Here is a 16,836-nt window from a genome sequence, read left to right as displayed (position 1 = left end):
AGCCACAGGAGAGGAAGGTTTGGGGCAGCAAACATGGAGTCATGTGCACACATCCAGGACATTAGGAGCAAGACTGAGACCTATGAGCCCACAGGAAGCCTGGCTTGACCAGGGACGTGATTCACACGGGTACCCCTTGGGAGACCTCAGAGCTATGGGGAGATGTCTGTAGGCCAGCAGCCTGGGCTTGGCATCCTTATCCAAAAGAACCACAAAAGGCTTAGAAAACCCAACACCCCTGATTATTAAAGAGGGACCTGACTCCCATCATTGGCGCCAAGTTCCAAAAGCTACCCCAGAGCCATTTCGCACCAGGCCGCGGGCCCACGGTGCCCCTCCCCACACTGTAGAGAAGAAGGTCAGCTGGACTCCAACTCTAGATTTTTGAAAAATTTATTTTATACCCTTAGAAGCTAAGAACTCTGCCACTCATGAACCAAATTTAGGATTAAGATTCTCCCCTAGTTTATCTACTTCCTTTTGAAATTTTATAAACAAGATTTTGTACATAAGAGGTAGCAGAGGAAAATTCCAGTCTGCTTGTTCCAAGCTCAAAAGGTAACTGCACACATCTCAATGTTAGCAGGGAGGGTGGGGCAAGACAGGGGAAGTCCGAGGACACGATGCTCTGGGTCCTACCGTTTCTTCTAGTTGCCAGTGACCGTGTGAGTACTCCAGGAGAAGTCATGTGCAAGATACCCGCTGGGCTGCTCGTTTGTTTTCCTTCCCAGATGCCTCCGAGGGGCAGACGCAGCACCCTGTGGTGGGCCTCGCGAAGGGAGCGTCTTGAGAACACACAGCATTGAGTTAGTTGTGCAATTCCTATTCGATGTGCAGACCATTTTGAAAGATTTATAAAAACATCTTTGTCCAAAAAATTGGCAGTAAAAATGACAACTCTTCCAAGGTAAGCCTGTCGTAATTGTCACTTTGTTGTACATTAAAAAAAAGTCATCAGCAGGTTAGCTGTAGTCTGCAGCCGCTGGAAATCAAGTGGTTCCTGGCAAAGAGGAGGTGATGGTCATTGCAGCAACAACACAATCAAACTTAACCAGAGCGTATGATGCACAGCAGTGACGGGTGATCCTGATGGAGCCTTACAGTGAGGACGGCAGGTGCCGGGGGTGGTGGGAGGCGTTGTTTCCATAGGAAATAAGGGACTAGAAGTGGCAATTTCACTCCTGAATTTGGGCTCCTGAGAGTGCAGCTGCCAGCGATGATATCCCAACACAGATCATCACTGGCATTTCAAGGTCATGTCCTACACAATCGTTCTGTGAGGATGGGGGTGGAGAGAAGACTGGGCGGGGGGGGGGGTGCTAGGGAAAACAGGAGGACATGGGAGTACTGAGGAACTCAAAATCAATTTTAAAACATCACATTTGAAATTCCAAGAACAGCAGAACCATGTACAATTTGCCAACTCCTTTTGACCAATTCTCTGAGGGCGCAGTTCTGCTCTTAAACGCCGCCCTGTCTGCACGGTGTCCTTGACAAAGGCCATCGCTAGGCTGCGGGGGCTGCAGACACACGTACAAACTGTGGTTTGGCTGCACAGTTACCTCACGTTTAGCAGCGAAGGGACTGGGGCTGGAGTGCACAGCAGCGAAAGCTGTCTGTCCTGTCGCGTGTCCACACAACGCGGAAGCCACCAAAAAGGCACTTTGGGGCTGGCCACGCCTCTTTGACTTGGCAAATCTAACTGACAGGGGCAACCTGGCACTTCCTAAGCTTCCTTAGTTCCATCACGGGGAGTTGGAAACAAGGCAGAACATGTAACTAAAGGCAAAATAGGGGGAAAATGGGTGTAGAAACTCAAAATACAAAATGTACAAAATACATGAAATCCATTGGCATATCCTGTGTCCCCTCTGGAGAAAGGGAAGCTGGTATCTAATTTGAAGTACGTGGATGGTGACTATACTTGGGAAATACCAACAAAATGGACAGTTGTTCAATTACTTTCTGGTTATTTCTGGGAAAACAAATCTTGTCTCTTTTGGTGTTCATTAGTCATGTTGAGAAACAAAGTGTCAAGTTCCTTCTCCGCATTAAAATTACAACTCACAGAGCAGCGATTCTCAACTGAAATATTTAACCTCATATACAAACAGTACCAAGGGTTTTAGTAATTATATTTTAAGCAAAAGCAAATGATTGCGGATCACATGATTTAACACTACAGTTTATTCAATATGTCTCCAAGCATTAAAAAGATGATTTTATGAAGTCAAACTCAGTAAGATTATAATTTAAAGTGCTTTTTATTTTGCTGTTTTCCAAATTTGGGGAAAAATTCCGTAACTTCTTTAGTGACTGATGTCGAAGAATGCACCTTGTATTTCTGGAGGACTTTTTTTTTTTTTTATTGCTCTTTTCAACCTCAATTATATCAGAAATGTATGTTAAAGAGCATAATAAATTTCCCAATTTTTGATCCTGGTAACATTTCATCAAGATCCAACTTTATGCCCAGGGCTCTCATCCTGACCCGTCTGAAATTCTATACAAATAGGGAGACATATTAAATACAAAGGTCTGTGTAAACGGAGTTCTTTAACTACTATTTTACAATGAAAAGGAATTTTATCACCTATCTTTACATCATTTTAAATCATTTTAAATTGGATATTCCTAGTCAATGTTACTGCAAGATTAAAAATTTGCCCCCACATATCTAAAGGCAGCTTGCTTTTTTTTTTTTAAATATAAAAACGAAAGGAATTTCTTTTGTAGCATCATAGAGAAAGCAACAGCTTTACCCCATTCATTCTTGTATGTTCGTATAACAAAAAAGTCTGCCACCGGCTTTATTTCCTAGAATCTCCACAGAAATGTGAATCCCCGTGTGAACCGGGCCCCGGGGCCGCTGATCCGGAGGCAGGAGTTCTTCTACGGCCAAACAGCTCCTGAACCTTCTCCAGGGGCCAAGAGTGCCTTCTTTAAAAACCCACACTCCTCTGGGATCACGGCGGGCTCCCTAGTCCAAGCTGCAGGCTCTTCTAAAGGGCTCAAGGGTGAGAATCTGATTTCAGAACAGCGCTGAGCACCCGGGAACCGAGCTGTGACTCCTCACTGTATGCTGGGCGTGTTTGTTCCTTTAGGGATCCACGTCGTCAAGGTCACTTCTCAACTCACCGATCATCATGGGGGACTCTGAACCCTTTGAGAAAGAGAAGGAGGTTCACTTCATGCACAGTAAAGTTAGAGAAAAGCTTCTCCATGCCCGCTGACCTGTGTTCGGTAAACAAGTACATTTAACAACAGAAGACTTATTGAAGGGTAATAAAACAGAGCTCTAGGACCTTATACCTGAGAGTTCCCGATTATGCAAACTCTGATTTCCATGTTCTCCCAGTCACCGAAGGCACCCAGTGACCTGCCTCAGGTGACTGGGCTACCAGGCAACAAGGGTGCAGTGCTTGTGAGAACTCGGGGGGAACATCATGACAGAGCGGCTGCTGGAGATGACTCTGGGTCACTCCTGAATTCTGCCTCTATCACCAGCTGTGTGGTGTTTGGTTTACACGCTAATAAAGTTCTGAATGCCTGCCACGTGTCCTGGGACTGATCCAGCTGGTGGTGGGGGTGGGGAAGGAACAGGGACTCTCTGCGAAAGGACAGGTAAAGGCCAGTGGGAGATCGATGCGGGGTGGGGGTGGGGGTGGGGGTGGGGGGGATGGGGGAGGCCCAGGGTGGAAGGAAAAAAGGGCATTTGATAAACTACAAGAAGGCCACTGGTGTCCAGAAGTCAGAAAATGAAGGGGGCAGAGGTGGGCAGGGGCCCCATCAAGCAAGACCGTGAAGATTCTGGCCTTTACCCTGACAGCAATGGAAAGCCATAGAAGGTTTAAGCAGATGAAGTAGAGGGAAGCAAGAGCGAGGCAGGGGCTTCTCAAAAGCCCCAGGACACCAAGGTGCTTAAGACAATGGAACAGATGCCCCAGAGAGATTTAAATGGTCGGCCTGGCAGGACCGTGAATGGACTGCAGTGTGTCCGGGGCACAGGATGCCACTGATGACAAGGACACGGGCAGAGGCCCGCTCCGGTGGGAGTGGATGGAGGCATCGGGCATGGTGGGTGCGAGCTGTCTTTGAGGAGCGGAGCTGAGCTGTCTTAAGTGGCACCCGTAAGAATCAAGTTGGTGGAGATGGAGAAAGAACGGCCAGGGGGGTTGGAGGAAAGCTGGGAGAGTGAGGTGCCGTGGAAGCCCCGGGAAAGAGTGTTTCTAGAAGGGAGGAGTGGCCATCAGGCTCGGATTCTGCTGAGTGCTCCACTACCATAAGGCCTGAGAAGCCTACTTGTCACCCCGACAGCTGAGCCAGCCACAGGGCAGGGAGCCAGCCGGGAAGGGGTTGAAGGAAGAATGAGAGGGAAGAAACTGCAAGTCTGGACAATTCTTTGGACAAGTCTGGCTTTGAAGAAGGGGAAAGAAGGCAGGGGATGAGGGAAGACGAGTTTTTTTTTTTAAAGGATGGGGGAGAACAGTGTGTCCAAATGCTGTGGGAGGTGTTGTATAGACAGGGAGGGGATCAGGATGTGTGTGTTTGTGTGTGTGTACACACGCGTGTGCACCCACGCTCACATGGACTGAGTCTGGCAGCTGCAGGAGCTCCTGTCCTATAGCCGTTACGTTCGCAAACAAAGTACGTGAGAAGGTAAGCTGCTGAGCGGCACCTTGGGTTAAACCGCATCACAGTGCTGCGCCTCTGCGTCCCTTCTGGAAAGTCAAGGTGACAGGGACCTCATGGGGTGGTTGGGAGGATCTAAAAAGTTAAAAAAGGCACACACGACATCAACAAGATTCATTTAATGAGGTCTCTGTGCCAAGCACTGTGGTGAACTCCAGAGAAGGCCGCCCTCATGGCACACGCCATCACGGTCATGCCCGCTTCACCAGTGTGTGCTATGGATATATCTCATTCCTTTTTCCACTAGACGGAGCAGTACTGAAAAAATATATATAAACAAGCTTAAAGGTATTCTTTGTCTCCCCCGCAAGTGTGTATTTCAATGGCCCTTCAAAGGTCTGTGTTTCCAGGAAGGCTGATGAGAGCCAAAGGTGGAGGGGGTGATTTGTGGCATCCCGGCAAAATGAAGAGAACCTGCCAGGAGGAATGCTGCTGCATCCAGGCTCATCAGGCCCACCTTCGAGGCGCTGTCCCCCAGACACTGAGGTGAGAGCCCTGTGGTAACTTTACCCGGCAGCACTGTTCCACTCTGGAAGCACACTGCTGGTGAGCCCCGGACAGAGACCACAAGGTGGAGGGGGTGGGGGACTGGTGTCTCCTTTTCTCCTTGGTTATGGAAATTGTTTTTGGAAAACTTCAGAGCAGGTGGGGCCCTTTCCCACGAGGACGTGGGCCCAGCTATACCTGTTGTAAATGTCTGTCTCCGTTCTCATTGGCAGGACTGCTCTCTGACCCGTTACTGCTTCCAGACTGCTCTTTCTCATTCAGCAAAGCTGTGGCATAGGCTAACGTGTCCTGTGAGAGATTGAAACACAAGAGGAAAAAGTCAGGGGGTGTGCGGTGGCAGCAGTGCCACCAAAGACAACGACCCTCCACTTGATCTTTGGAGGCGGCGGGAGCCTCCAGGTGGTACTCACCCGGCAGCCACCAGCACACCCCTCAACCTCTGTAGCCCACAATGCTTTTCTTTTCTTTTTTTTTTTTTTTTAAGATTTTATTTATTTGACAGACAGAGATCGCAAGTAGGCAGAGAGGCAGGCAGAGATAGAGGGAAGGAAGCAGGCTCCCCGCTGAGCAGGGAGCCAGATGCGGGGCTCGATCCCAGGATGCTGGGATCATGACCTGAGCCGAAGGCAGAGGCTTCAACCCACTGAGCCACCCAGGCGCCCCCCACAATGCTTTTCTTATGGCACACAGTTTGCCACCTGCCCAACAACATGCTTTCTCTTCACAGAAAATTTGCCTCTTCTGTCCCTTCTCATTTTTTTATTTTAAAGATTTTACTTATTTGTCAGAGAGAGCGAGCGAGCGAGAGAGAGACAGTAAGCACAAGCAGACTCACTGCTGAGCAGGGAGTCCGACACAGGACTTGATCCCAGTACCCTGGCATCATGACCTGAGCTGAAGGCAGATGCTTAACCCACTGAGCCACCCAGGTGCCCCAGCCCCTTCTCATTTTTAACCTACACCTCTCACCTCTGAGGCTGTGGCTTCTGAGAAATGCACTGAAAATCCTATCTGTGGGATTTAAAGCCACACAAAACAGAAAGAGAAGCCTCACCTGAGCTGAAATTGTTCGCTGAAAGGTTTTTCCAGTTGATGTTTCATTAGAGACATTACTCTGTGGTGTCCAGTAATGTTCTGACATCTGAGATAGGAGGTCAAAAACGCCATCAGAGACAACAAACAAGCCCACGTGAGGCACAATTACTACCATTAGATACTCAAATATAAAACGCGTCTAACACAACACACAGATCCACCCAGATCCTCTGTCACAATGGGAGGATCTTACGTCAGCTCTCAAGCGTTCAGTGAACCACTGTGTCTCAGATTATCACCCCTGCTCTCTCACCTATCAAGTTCAGACACCATATTAAGACATGAACTTCATGCGTAGAGACAGGTTATCAACTGTTCTGAAAAAGGTTGGAAGTCTGAAAATAACTCTGAGGCCAGTCTCCAGATGGAGAGACTGTCCCTGACAAGCAGCACCCCGGGTTAAAACACATCACGGTGGTTTAACTGCTTCTCGGGTGACAGCCAGCAAAGCTCTAGGGGCAGTTACCTTCTTCTGCAGCCACTGCACGGCCCAGCTCCAGTGGTGGGAGTTCTCCTTGAAGTAGTCCTTAGCAGCGGGGCACCTGGCGGTGGGGTGGGGGCGGGGTGGGATTTGTATTAGCCAAATGCTTGCCTTGTCAATATCCTTGTTTCAATTGTTCTACCTTTTCATTTTGATACACAAATGCTACTTCCACTAAGGTTCAGGTGTCTATGAAGTTTTTACTTGTTTTGGTTGGAATACATTCCCATGTGTAAACCCACGTGTAAACTTCAAAAAGCAGAAAAAGGTTAAATTTGTAGTGAGAAATCTTATCTAGGAGACCTCATCCACTCAGTTCTATCATAATTTGAAGATAGAAACTAAAAAATAAAACAAACCCCACGTTAGTCCTTTTAATAAGAGAAATAATTCTTGAAAGAATCAAATTGGTCTTTACATTTCTGTGACTTGGGTAAGAATGGTATTAGGGGAAGAACAACTTTAAAGTGTGGTCCTGGAGCATTTTTACTTGCCCATTCAGAAAGTTGTCCTTCACATTCAAAAACAGTACTGATGGCGATAATGTGCGTACAGAATGGAGGGATGGAGGACACGCATCAGACATACCATGCGGCCCCATCACGATTTGGAAATGCCACTCAGGCAAGTACTTATGCTGTCACGCTGCCAACATCAAGCCTAGAAACGCACCCACCATTGCGGCAGGATGGTCTCCACCTGTGTCCACAACGCTACATCATCCGGAAAATGCACGTTCATGCATTACTTCGACCAGGCTCTCAATTCATCTGTTGAGGACACTCACATACAGCAGCTTGGGCTCAACAGATTTCTTATTTTGGCACAAACCCAAGGATGGCAATCCCCATGATTAAGAATCAGGAAAAATCTGGAGCAAGATCAGTGAAGTTGTACGGAAGGCTGAGTGGGGACTCAGCAGCGGCCACGCAGTCACTCTGCTCCCACTGGCCCCGCGTGCTCCACAGGGGAGTTGAGGCAGCAGGCCACTAAGGCTCCTTCTAACCCTGAGAACCTCTACTTTCCAAGCGGCTGTCGACTAACAAATGCGCCAACAAAACGTGGTATAGCCGTACAAGGGGGCAGGATTCAGCCTTTAAAAAGGAAGTTCTGGCACAGGCTAGAACACGGATGAACCCGAGCGCATCAGGCTAAGTGAAATAAGCCAGGCACAAATGGACAAACCCCGTGTGACTCCACTTATGGAAGGCAGCCGGAGTCGTCAAATTCATAAAAAAGTAGAAGGGTGGCTGCTGGCGGGATAGGGGACAGGAGTGGGCATTTAGTGTTGGGTGGGGACAGAGGTTCAGTCTGGGAAGATGAAGAAGTTCTGGAGATGGATTGTATGATGGTTACACAATAACGTGAAGGTACTTAACTGACATGTACACCTAAAGATGGTTAAAGTGACAAACCTTATTTTGTGTATATTTTGCCACAATTAAATACAAAAAGAACCTCTGCCTCGAAGGCCATCAGCCTGTGCTCAAGTCCCAGCTCTGACAGCAGGCACGGCGCTCACACCACCTAAGTCGTGGGACTGACAGAGTTTAACCTCACAGAGCTGTCTCTGTGATTAAATGAGAGGAAGGCAATGTAGTTCGTAAAGTGCCTGGGTTCCTGAGTCTGAGTAGCTATAACACGATTCTGTCTCTTGAGAGACTGTTTTGAAAGTGATGGAGTTGGTAGTGAAGTTACATTGCTGGAAGCTATCTCAAGCGAAAGTTCAGGGACTCTTGCTGTGAAGGTCCCCGAATCTGCCTTGCTTCCTGCCTTTCCCACCTAAGGCCTGCTGGTGTGGCTCTTTTCTTGGATTCCATAAGATCTGCGGCTCCTCTGACACCCCTCCTCACATCTCTTCGAGATCTTGTGAACAGCCTTCTAAACCATCCAAGCAAGCATGCTCTGAGTCAGGCTCTCTAGGAACTAACCAAGGGAGATTTTTTCCCTGGTAACTAAAGACACCATTTCTTCCCCTGCAATTAGAGTCAATACTTACTTTTGAGCAAGAGTTACGAGAAATTTGACACACTGGTAGCAGCGACTGCTGTCCACGTGGTTGCTGTGGTGCATCAGCGCTGAGCAAAGAGAAGAGGGAATTGTGACAAAAAAGCACGACGTGGAAAGTGTGTCCCAGTAATGCCGCTTATCCTGAACATTCACAACCAGCTGGCTTGAGCAGCAGAGAGGGCACTCAACTAAAAGCATGGCGGTGTGGCCTCAATGGGATTCCCCCAAATTCTAGTGGGCACAGACACTGCTTTCAATGGTATTCCAGAAACGTACGTGGCAGTGGAAGTTTGCCTTCTAAAAGAACCAAAAGGAGCTCAAACCTCCACTGCTGATTACTCAGAGACCTCCAAACTTTTCCATGCTCCTGACAAAAGAGCGGCCACAACACTTTCAGTTTGATAAATGGAAATTTACGATATTAGTTTGGTTCAACAAATGCTTCCTGCTCTGTGCTCTGTGGATATAAGAATAAATAGTCCTTGATGTGGGCTCTTGTGGAGCGTTTGGTCTGGAAGTCTGGAGAAGCCAGGTGCCACCTGGAGGCCTGCAATGTTGCAGCTACACAACTTTGTAGCTCGCATTTCTTTGCTGCAATAAGAGGAGGTCTTCAATCTCTTGCCACAGAGCAAATTCTAGAATGACTCAGATTAATTGGCAATACTGGCAGGGTGGTGGGTGTTGGAGAGGACGATTTCTAATCACACTTTTTCTAAGAAACAGCTCATTAAAGCCACTTTAGCCTTCTAAGAAAGAAAACTGCAAAAAGCTTTTATGAGTGATAAGAGAAATTTGGATGCATTCATACCACAGGTAAAACAACAAAAACAATCCTATTTTATGAGCTTTTTTACCTATTTTACCATCCTGAGCCTGAGGTTTTTCTCTCCCCGAAGGCTGCAGAGCGGATTGAAAGATTTCTGGCCTCAGAAAGTAGCCTTTAGCTTATTGAAAACAGTAACAGCACCCCTGACTCTTAGCCGACCCAGAAATAGGAGCCCCGGCTGCACCTTGCTGACTCAAGGAGACAGCTGTCCAGCTGGTAAGATCCTTTGACTTCACGTCTCCTGACCAGAATGCGGGAGCCCACGGCCCCAACAGGCCTCTCCTGGAGCCCTTGCTGACTAGCGCTGTGGGGGACTGGTCCGGGAAGAGGCCGGCCAGAACAGGCTCTCTGGCTGTGGGTCTGCTACAGACATTTCTCAGGAAGGCCAGGCTACTTGCCTAATAATCCATTTTCTGTCTCAAATACAAATTTGACTCGCTCCACTTGTATGGGATCTTCAATAACCTGTGATGGAAGGAGACAAAGATTGGTAAATGAATGAAGGAACTTTCATGAGGCCACTCACAGGTACCTTTTAAAAATGATTCCGTTCAAGAGATTAATTTAGTTCCTAACTTAACAAATTTAGTTCCTAACTTAACAAAACCCAATACAAACGAACAACAACATGTCACTGGCATATATCTCAACAGCATCTTAAATTTTATTTTATTATTGTATGTTGTTTAAGTATAATCTATACCCCAACATGGGACTCAAACTCTCGACCCCAAGATCAAGAGTCACATGTTCTACTGATTGAACCAGCCAGGTGCTCCTTAAATTTTAAACTACAGATGAAAAATGATCAAGTAATAGTTGAAGACCCATTCATTTCCTATCTCTGTGTTCTTACCTCTACAGTTATCCACAGAAGCTACAGTGGGCTACAAGGATATGTATTTCATGATTCCAAGGACAAGAGGTTTAGGGTCTGAACTGTTTACTGAAACCCTGTTGGAGTTTTGCTATGATACAGGCTCTCCACACTGCCAGAAGGTTTACGCCATGCCACACGGGGCTGGAACTGTGTCCTGCTCATGGCTGGACTTCTGGTGCCTGGCACTGACCTGTGCACAGGGCAGTAAGCTCAGTGGTTTGCTGCTGAGCAGATGAACAATGTGCAGTCCTTCTCCAGAGGAGCAACGATCTTCTATATTTTGTGAAAGTACTAGGACCAAATAGGAGGTAAAGGACCAGAGAGACAGGCTTTTTATAAATGCCATCAGTGAGTGATGTCTTTCCTTGTTCGGAAGTGTTTATTAAATGCCCACCCTGTGCCCAGGACTCTTGCTCTGTTTAGAGAGCCCTGGGCCAGGTGCTCATCAGCTCACCCAGTCACCAAAGTCTACTGTTTCTCTTTCCCAAACACATGGAGACCTGTCCCTTGCCGCCTCTGCCCTGTGTCTCCTCAGTACAGGCCTTGTGATTTCCAGTTTACTGCCACACACAACTCTGTGGTCTTTCAGTTCCAACCTGGCTTCCTTCTTCAGTCAGGCCTTCCAAACAAGTGCCAGCAGAAGCTTTCTAACCTAAGTCAAGTCATGTCACTTTCCTGTTAAGATCTGCCTATAGCGCTCATCATTTTGCAAAGGTTGCAAAATGAAATGTCTACAGAGGCCAGGAAGACAAGAAACGAACACAGTGGGTTAGTATGATGGTATCGAGCAGCGAGGACAGAGGGGGACTGGGCAGCACGTGCCTGATCAGAGGGTAGCGAGAGCTAACTGGTCGAGGTGAGTGGGGCAGGTGGGAAATGGGGCCAATTCATTACACTACCTGGTTTCTCAAGATACGCCAGAAGCCAGAAATTACAAAACTTTGGGTCAAATAAAACAGGCATACAGGCAGAACCTGGTCACCCGTGTGCAACCATGGGCCTATGGGTAAAAGCCCACACACTCTGGGTACCAGCAGCCTTTCGTGATCTGGTCTAGGCTTTTTTCCCCAAGCCCTCATCAATTCCCTCTTCTCCTGGTCATGCCACCTACTTACTTATAGTGTCTGTACACCAGCTCTGGTGGCCAGCCTGGGCTCTGGGGCCAGCTGCTTGGCTCAAATCCTGGCTCTGTCACTTTAATTCGACGGTGGCCTTGGGCAAATCCCTCCACTTCACTAAGCAATTCACTGCTTACAAGTGAATTCTCCCCTGCTTTTCATACTTCTGAAACTGGGACGCATCCTACAGTCAATTGCATTCCGGTTTCGTGGCCTGGAAGCAGTATTTTTAGTAGCACATAGAGAGTCGATGGTGTCTTAGATTTGAATGAACTGTAGAGCCAGCAATTTTCCTCTGACGGTTATCACGAGGTTTAAAGGAGACAACGTCTGTGAGCAGCATGGTCCCCCACACAAGGTGAGGCTGTCCACGCACCCTGGTTCTCTGCACTGTCCCTCCTGGACTTGTCCAGCTCCCTTCCTGGTCTCCTACCTCTCGCCTCTCAGCCAGGAATGACAAAACCTGACTGTCCTACAGAGGGCTCACTAAGTGCAGACCAAGCGAGTGCAAAATGATACAAGGACACACACCTTTCTGTTTGCAAACACGTGCTAACTAGTAAATTTAATCAGTAGCACAAGAGGATCAGAACATCTTTCACTTACCAGTATCTCATGAAGCAGCTGGAATGTATTCTTTAACTCATGGGGCGGAGCTGTTTCCAGCTGGTTCTGAAATATTTTTTAAAAGCATAAAGATTCTAGTGAGTCTTCAGGGGCAAGCCCACCAGAGTGGACCACAACAGGGCTGGCCTCAAGCTCTATTTCTACCACTATCACTTGCCCTCATGGGGCCCCAGTTTGCCTGAATGCTAAACCTGGGACTAACGCAGTCTCCACGGACTGTAGCACTGCAGCACTGTCACCCTGGACTATGACATTAGGGAGGAGAGAGGAAGAAAGGCAGAAAGGAAAGGCTTTTCAGTGAACAGGCCCAGGTATCTGTTTGTGTCATTTACATGTGTCCTACTCTTGTTTTCCAGGACACGTGCTCCTCGGTGAGCATGCTAGGAGAGACGCATGTAAGACAAGTCAGCTTATGACATAGAACTCTGCCAAGATGCCCCAGGACAGTGTGAGGGTTCATAAGAGGCACCTGCTGTGCACTCAGTGGCCTCGTGTGACTCTGGGCGATGGCACAGTGTTACAACATTGCCTTTCTGAGGGGCCAAGGCCGTCACAAAGGAGGCACCCCGAATCTTTACCCTCTGTGAGGTTAAGTCATACTTCCCCCCCGCCACTTCATGGATGAGAACCTCGCCTGAGGTCATGTAATTGTGAAAGGTAAGAAGAGACACTCAATCACCTCTGATATGGGGCTGCACGGGAAAAGGCTGAGGGCAGACACATTTTACTAAGACCCTGAACACACAGTCCCCGATCAGCCGCTGCCTGTTCGCACTACATGTGTCACTATGACAAACCCCAGGGCAGGTATGAAGGCGTGACAGAGACCCTCTGGGCAGGGACGACTACAAACGGAGTACATTCACAGAGAGAGGCCTGCGAGGACACATACCCAGGTGACAGTACTGATCCCCGGGGAAGGGCGGACAGGGCACAAGGTGGGTTGGTGGTGGTCCAAGTGGACTTTGGCCTTATCTGTGTGTTTTAATTTTTCACACACACAAAAATACGCAGACAGGTATTATCCATGCAACTCAAAATTAAGGATGAAAAATTAAAAAAACAAAAACCAAATATAAGTATGTACAGGCTTAAAGGTTCTTCTGGTGATACCTAGAAAGGCAGTGAACAACATGGTTCAGAGCAGAGCCCCGGAGCCAGACTGTTGACGTTCAAATTCCCACTCTGCCACTTATCAGCTGTGTGACACTGGGCAAGAGTCACTTACTCTGAGCCTCGGTTTTCTCAACAGTGGTGACGATGACACTTATTTACATCACAGGACTACTTGGGAATTGAGTGAGGGAAATATGTACTATGCCTTAACAGTGTTCAGTGCAGCATATGTAAGAGTGATTATAACACTGACCAAAGCTTTGTGATGAACTTTGTCGCTATTTCAGATGGTAACAAAAACCTACTTTTGATTTTTTTTTTTTTAATTTATTTGACAGATCACAAGTAGGCAGAGAGGCAGGCAGAGAGAGGAGGAAGCAGGCTCCCCGCTGAGCAGACAGCCCGACTCAGGGCTTGATCCCAAGACCCTGAGATCATGACCTGAGCCGAAGGCAGAGGCCTCAACCCACTGAGCCACCCAGGCGCCCACTTACTTTCGATTTTTAAAACGTTACCTAGGAGAACAACCTGAAATTGGAAAACCTTTTTACAAAATAATGGTCACCACAGCATATCATTAACTATAAAATATATTCTAAATGGTTAAAAATTAAGCCCTGTGCAAATGTGCCTCACTAGGAAGGGAATGGCTAAGTAAGTTACGGTACATGAGAAGATGACATATCCTCAGAGGTCACTTAATGATATGGGAAAATACTTAGAATGTCAAGTGAAAAAAGACACAATCACAGAGACAGAAAATTCCAATCATGTTAAAATGCACGCAGAGGAAATAAAGGGAGACCTAGGAGAATGTTCATGGTGACTATTAATGATGGTGAGACTTGAAGATCTTTCCATTCTGTATTTTTTTTAAATGAGCCTATACTATTTTTATGATTAGGAAAAGCGACAGGTTATTAAAAGGAGCCGATTGCTTAGGAGCAAAAACACTTCCTTGGCATCTCAGTGGCCGGCTCTCGGCCCTCCCCAAGCCTCTCCGCGGTCCTACCTTAATGAAGTGCAGCATGGTGAAGGAGAAATGCTCATTACAGAAGCAGCAGTACACCACCATCTCGATGAGTGCCAGGAGCGAGCCGGTCAGCTCACGCAAAGCAAACATTACCTAGTGAGGGAGCATAAAAGGACTCAAGCTTTCTTATGTCACAGTTAATTGTCTACATGTTGTTTCTGATTTTACCTGAAATGTACTCAGACTTAAGATCTTCAACATCTCTTCAAAACAGGCTTTCTTTGACTAACTGCTAGGGGACAAAGTCCATCTGAACAAAACCTGCAAATGTGCATCTTTTTTTCCCCCCAGGAGTCACTCTTATCCGATTTTCAAAGGTAAATGCCCCAAATGTATGCCCCCAGCACGACATGAAAAGAATCACCGATAGATCGCAAAGTAAACTATGTTAAGCTAATAAGATAGCACCGACATGATTAAAAAACCAGTGTGACACATGGCTCATGGGTTTATCCATGTAAATCATATTTTGGAAGAGGAACTGAAGGATTAAGTTGTCAAGAGCAGGTAGCTCTGGGCAGAAGGGGAGGGGACTCATGCCGCAGACGGGCCGCGTCTGTGTGGTGTGACGGAGGGCTGTGAGCAGCCCACTCCCACACTCCTGAGGTTTACAAAACATGTGTGCTCCAGAGCTGTGGTATTCCGGGACCAGAGACACACACAAAGATGGGGAACAAACTCCTCTGATAATAAACTGAGTATCTATGATTGCCAAAGTGTCATTCACCTCCTGAGACCTGGAGGGGAAATTAGCTGGGCTGGACCCGGAGGTCCGATCCCTGCTTGCAGAAAGGATTAATAAAAATTCTATTCAGCTGCTCATTTCTTTCTGACATATACCCAGGAAGAAAAATTAATTTGAAAGACTCATTTCTTCTCTTAACATCAGAGTGACACACGAACTATTACAAGGGGCATTTCTCCTCAGGTATACAGTAGTGAGAAGAAAAAGAGAAAGGCTCCAGAAGACCAAGTACATACCTCTAACAGGTAAGGCTTCCCTTCAGACAGGAACAACAAGGCCTCTACTTCCTCGTGGAGGGGCAGCAGAGGGCTGGAGGGGGCGACGCTAATGGGCGGCCGTTGTTTAAACATTCCAGGAGCTTTAGGAGACCAAAGAAACCAAGCCTGTCTCAGATGGTATTATTTCAAGAGAGAGAGACCTACAAGTGAAGTGGTTCTCTCGAGATGCACATACAGGGCGGCTTGGTACTTAGAGCCTGTTCCCTCACAGCCTAGTGGGGAAAGCTGGGCACGCAGACAGGAGGAAACGTGTACCCACTTCTCACAGGGTACGTCAGAGTTGTCAGCATGACAATTTAGACCTCCCAAGGTCTAAATCTTTCAAAGAAGAAAAAGTATATATAGTGTATGAAATATAGTGTATGAAAGAAAATGCCCAAACGCCTGTGAAGAGATGCTGGACGAGACACCCGCTGCTCCAACAACTGCTCTCACAGACCAGCCACCACCACCCATGCTAAGCAGAACTGACCCACAGGGAGGGGGTGAGCCACCTCCCGTGCTAGCAAACAAGGACTCGGACTCTTCCTTTCACAAACCTGGCTGCACTCACGAGTTAGGTAGGCAGCCTTGTCTTTTCAGGCTCAGGAGTCAGAGTGAAGGACGCATACTGCCTCACAGCCTGAAGGCTCCCAAGCCCTTAGAGAGTGACGACACATTTCCAGAGCAAAGCAGTGCTCTGGGATTTCTCGGACATCTTCCCAGTCACGCCCCATGCACAGCTGCCACAGCTGCTGGCGTTCAGAGGCCTGCCTCACACACTGCGGCCTGTGCCGCTGGCCGGCTGTGGCCTGTGCGGGCCATGAGCCTGGCTGTGCTCTGGCTTCCCCGTCTGTGGAGGGGGACCACAGCTCACAGGACCAGAGCTCCATGGCAAGGCACAGCACACAGAAAACTCTGGATACTTCCCAGCTGCCTGTTGTATTGTTACTGTTATTGCTGTTGCTGTTCTGACAAGGCCTTGGAACAGTAAAAAAACGTGCTACCCTCATAGATTAGGACACTGGATAAGCAGAGAGGTAACATGTCTTGGCTGCACGAAATAAGGACTGAGCTGCTGGCTCTGGGGGACAAAACAGGAAAGGCACCAACTACATCTTGCTTTCAAACACGTTTCAATGACATAAGCTACATCTGAATCCTCTTTAGCTTTACAAAGTACTTGAATATTTTATCTGATTAATCTTCATTACACCTGGGGAATTATGTTTTTGATATTTCCATTTCGTACTGAGGATCAGGAAGGTCAGGTGGCTTGGTCAAGTTCACATTGCTAGGAGACTCCAATCCACACTTGGCTATTTTCCCCCACTAGATTAGCTGTGCCAGGTACGGTGATGAATGAACTCTAAATCAGCCTCTAATCCCAGAGTGTTTTTTTTAATACTTGTATACCTCACCCCACCAAATAAATGATCTTTCTCTTGC

General features: G+C 47.5%; 1 protein-coding gene across 1 annotated transcript in view; it reads right to left on the bottom strand.

The window, feature by feature from the left end:
• Positions 1 to 375: 375 nt before the first annotated feature.
• The window catches only part of USP24 (ubiquitin specific peptidase 24), a gene marked incomplete at its 5' end in the record, with an annotated part of 138,189 nt that continues 121,728 nt past the window's right edge, over positions 376 to 16,836 (bottom strand). The window contains 9 exons of the mRNA XM_080800089.1: positions 376 to 3,163; positions 5,377 to 5,487; positions 6,254 to 6,340; positions 6,761 to 6,836; positions 8,775 to 8,853; positions 10,010 to 10,076; positions 12,216 to 12,281; positions 14,365 to 14,478; positions 15,367 to 15,488. Of these exons, the coding sequence (XP_080656215.1) occupies positions 3,101 to 3,163; positions 5,377 to 5,487; positions 6,254 to 6,340; positions 6,761 to 6,836; positions 8,775 to 8,853; positions 10,010 to 10,076; positions 12,216 to 12,281; positions 14,365 to 14,478; positions 15,367 to 15,488 (785 nt within the window). The 3' untranslated portion in view covers positions 376 to 3,100. The remainder of the gene's footprint in view (positions 3,164 to 5,376; positions 5,488 to 6,253; positions 6,341 to 6,760; positions 6,837 to 8,774; positions 8,854 to 10,009; positions 10,077 to 12,215; positions 12,282 to 14,364; positions 14,479 to 15,366; positions 15,489 to 16,836) is intronic.

This window comes from Martes martes (assembly GCF_963455335.1).
Source record: "Martes martes genome assembly, chromosome: 4".
In the NCBI taxonomy this organism is placed as follows: Eukaryota; Metazoa; Chordata; class Mammalia; order Carnivora; family Mustelidae; genus Martes; species Martes martes.
This window is presented reverse-complemented; position numbering and strand designations above follow the sequence as displayed.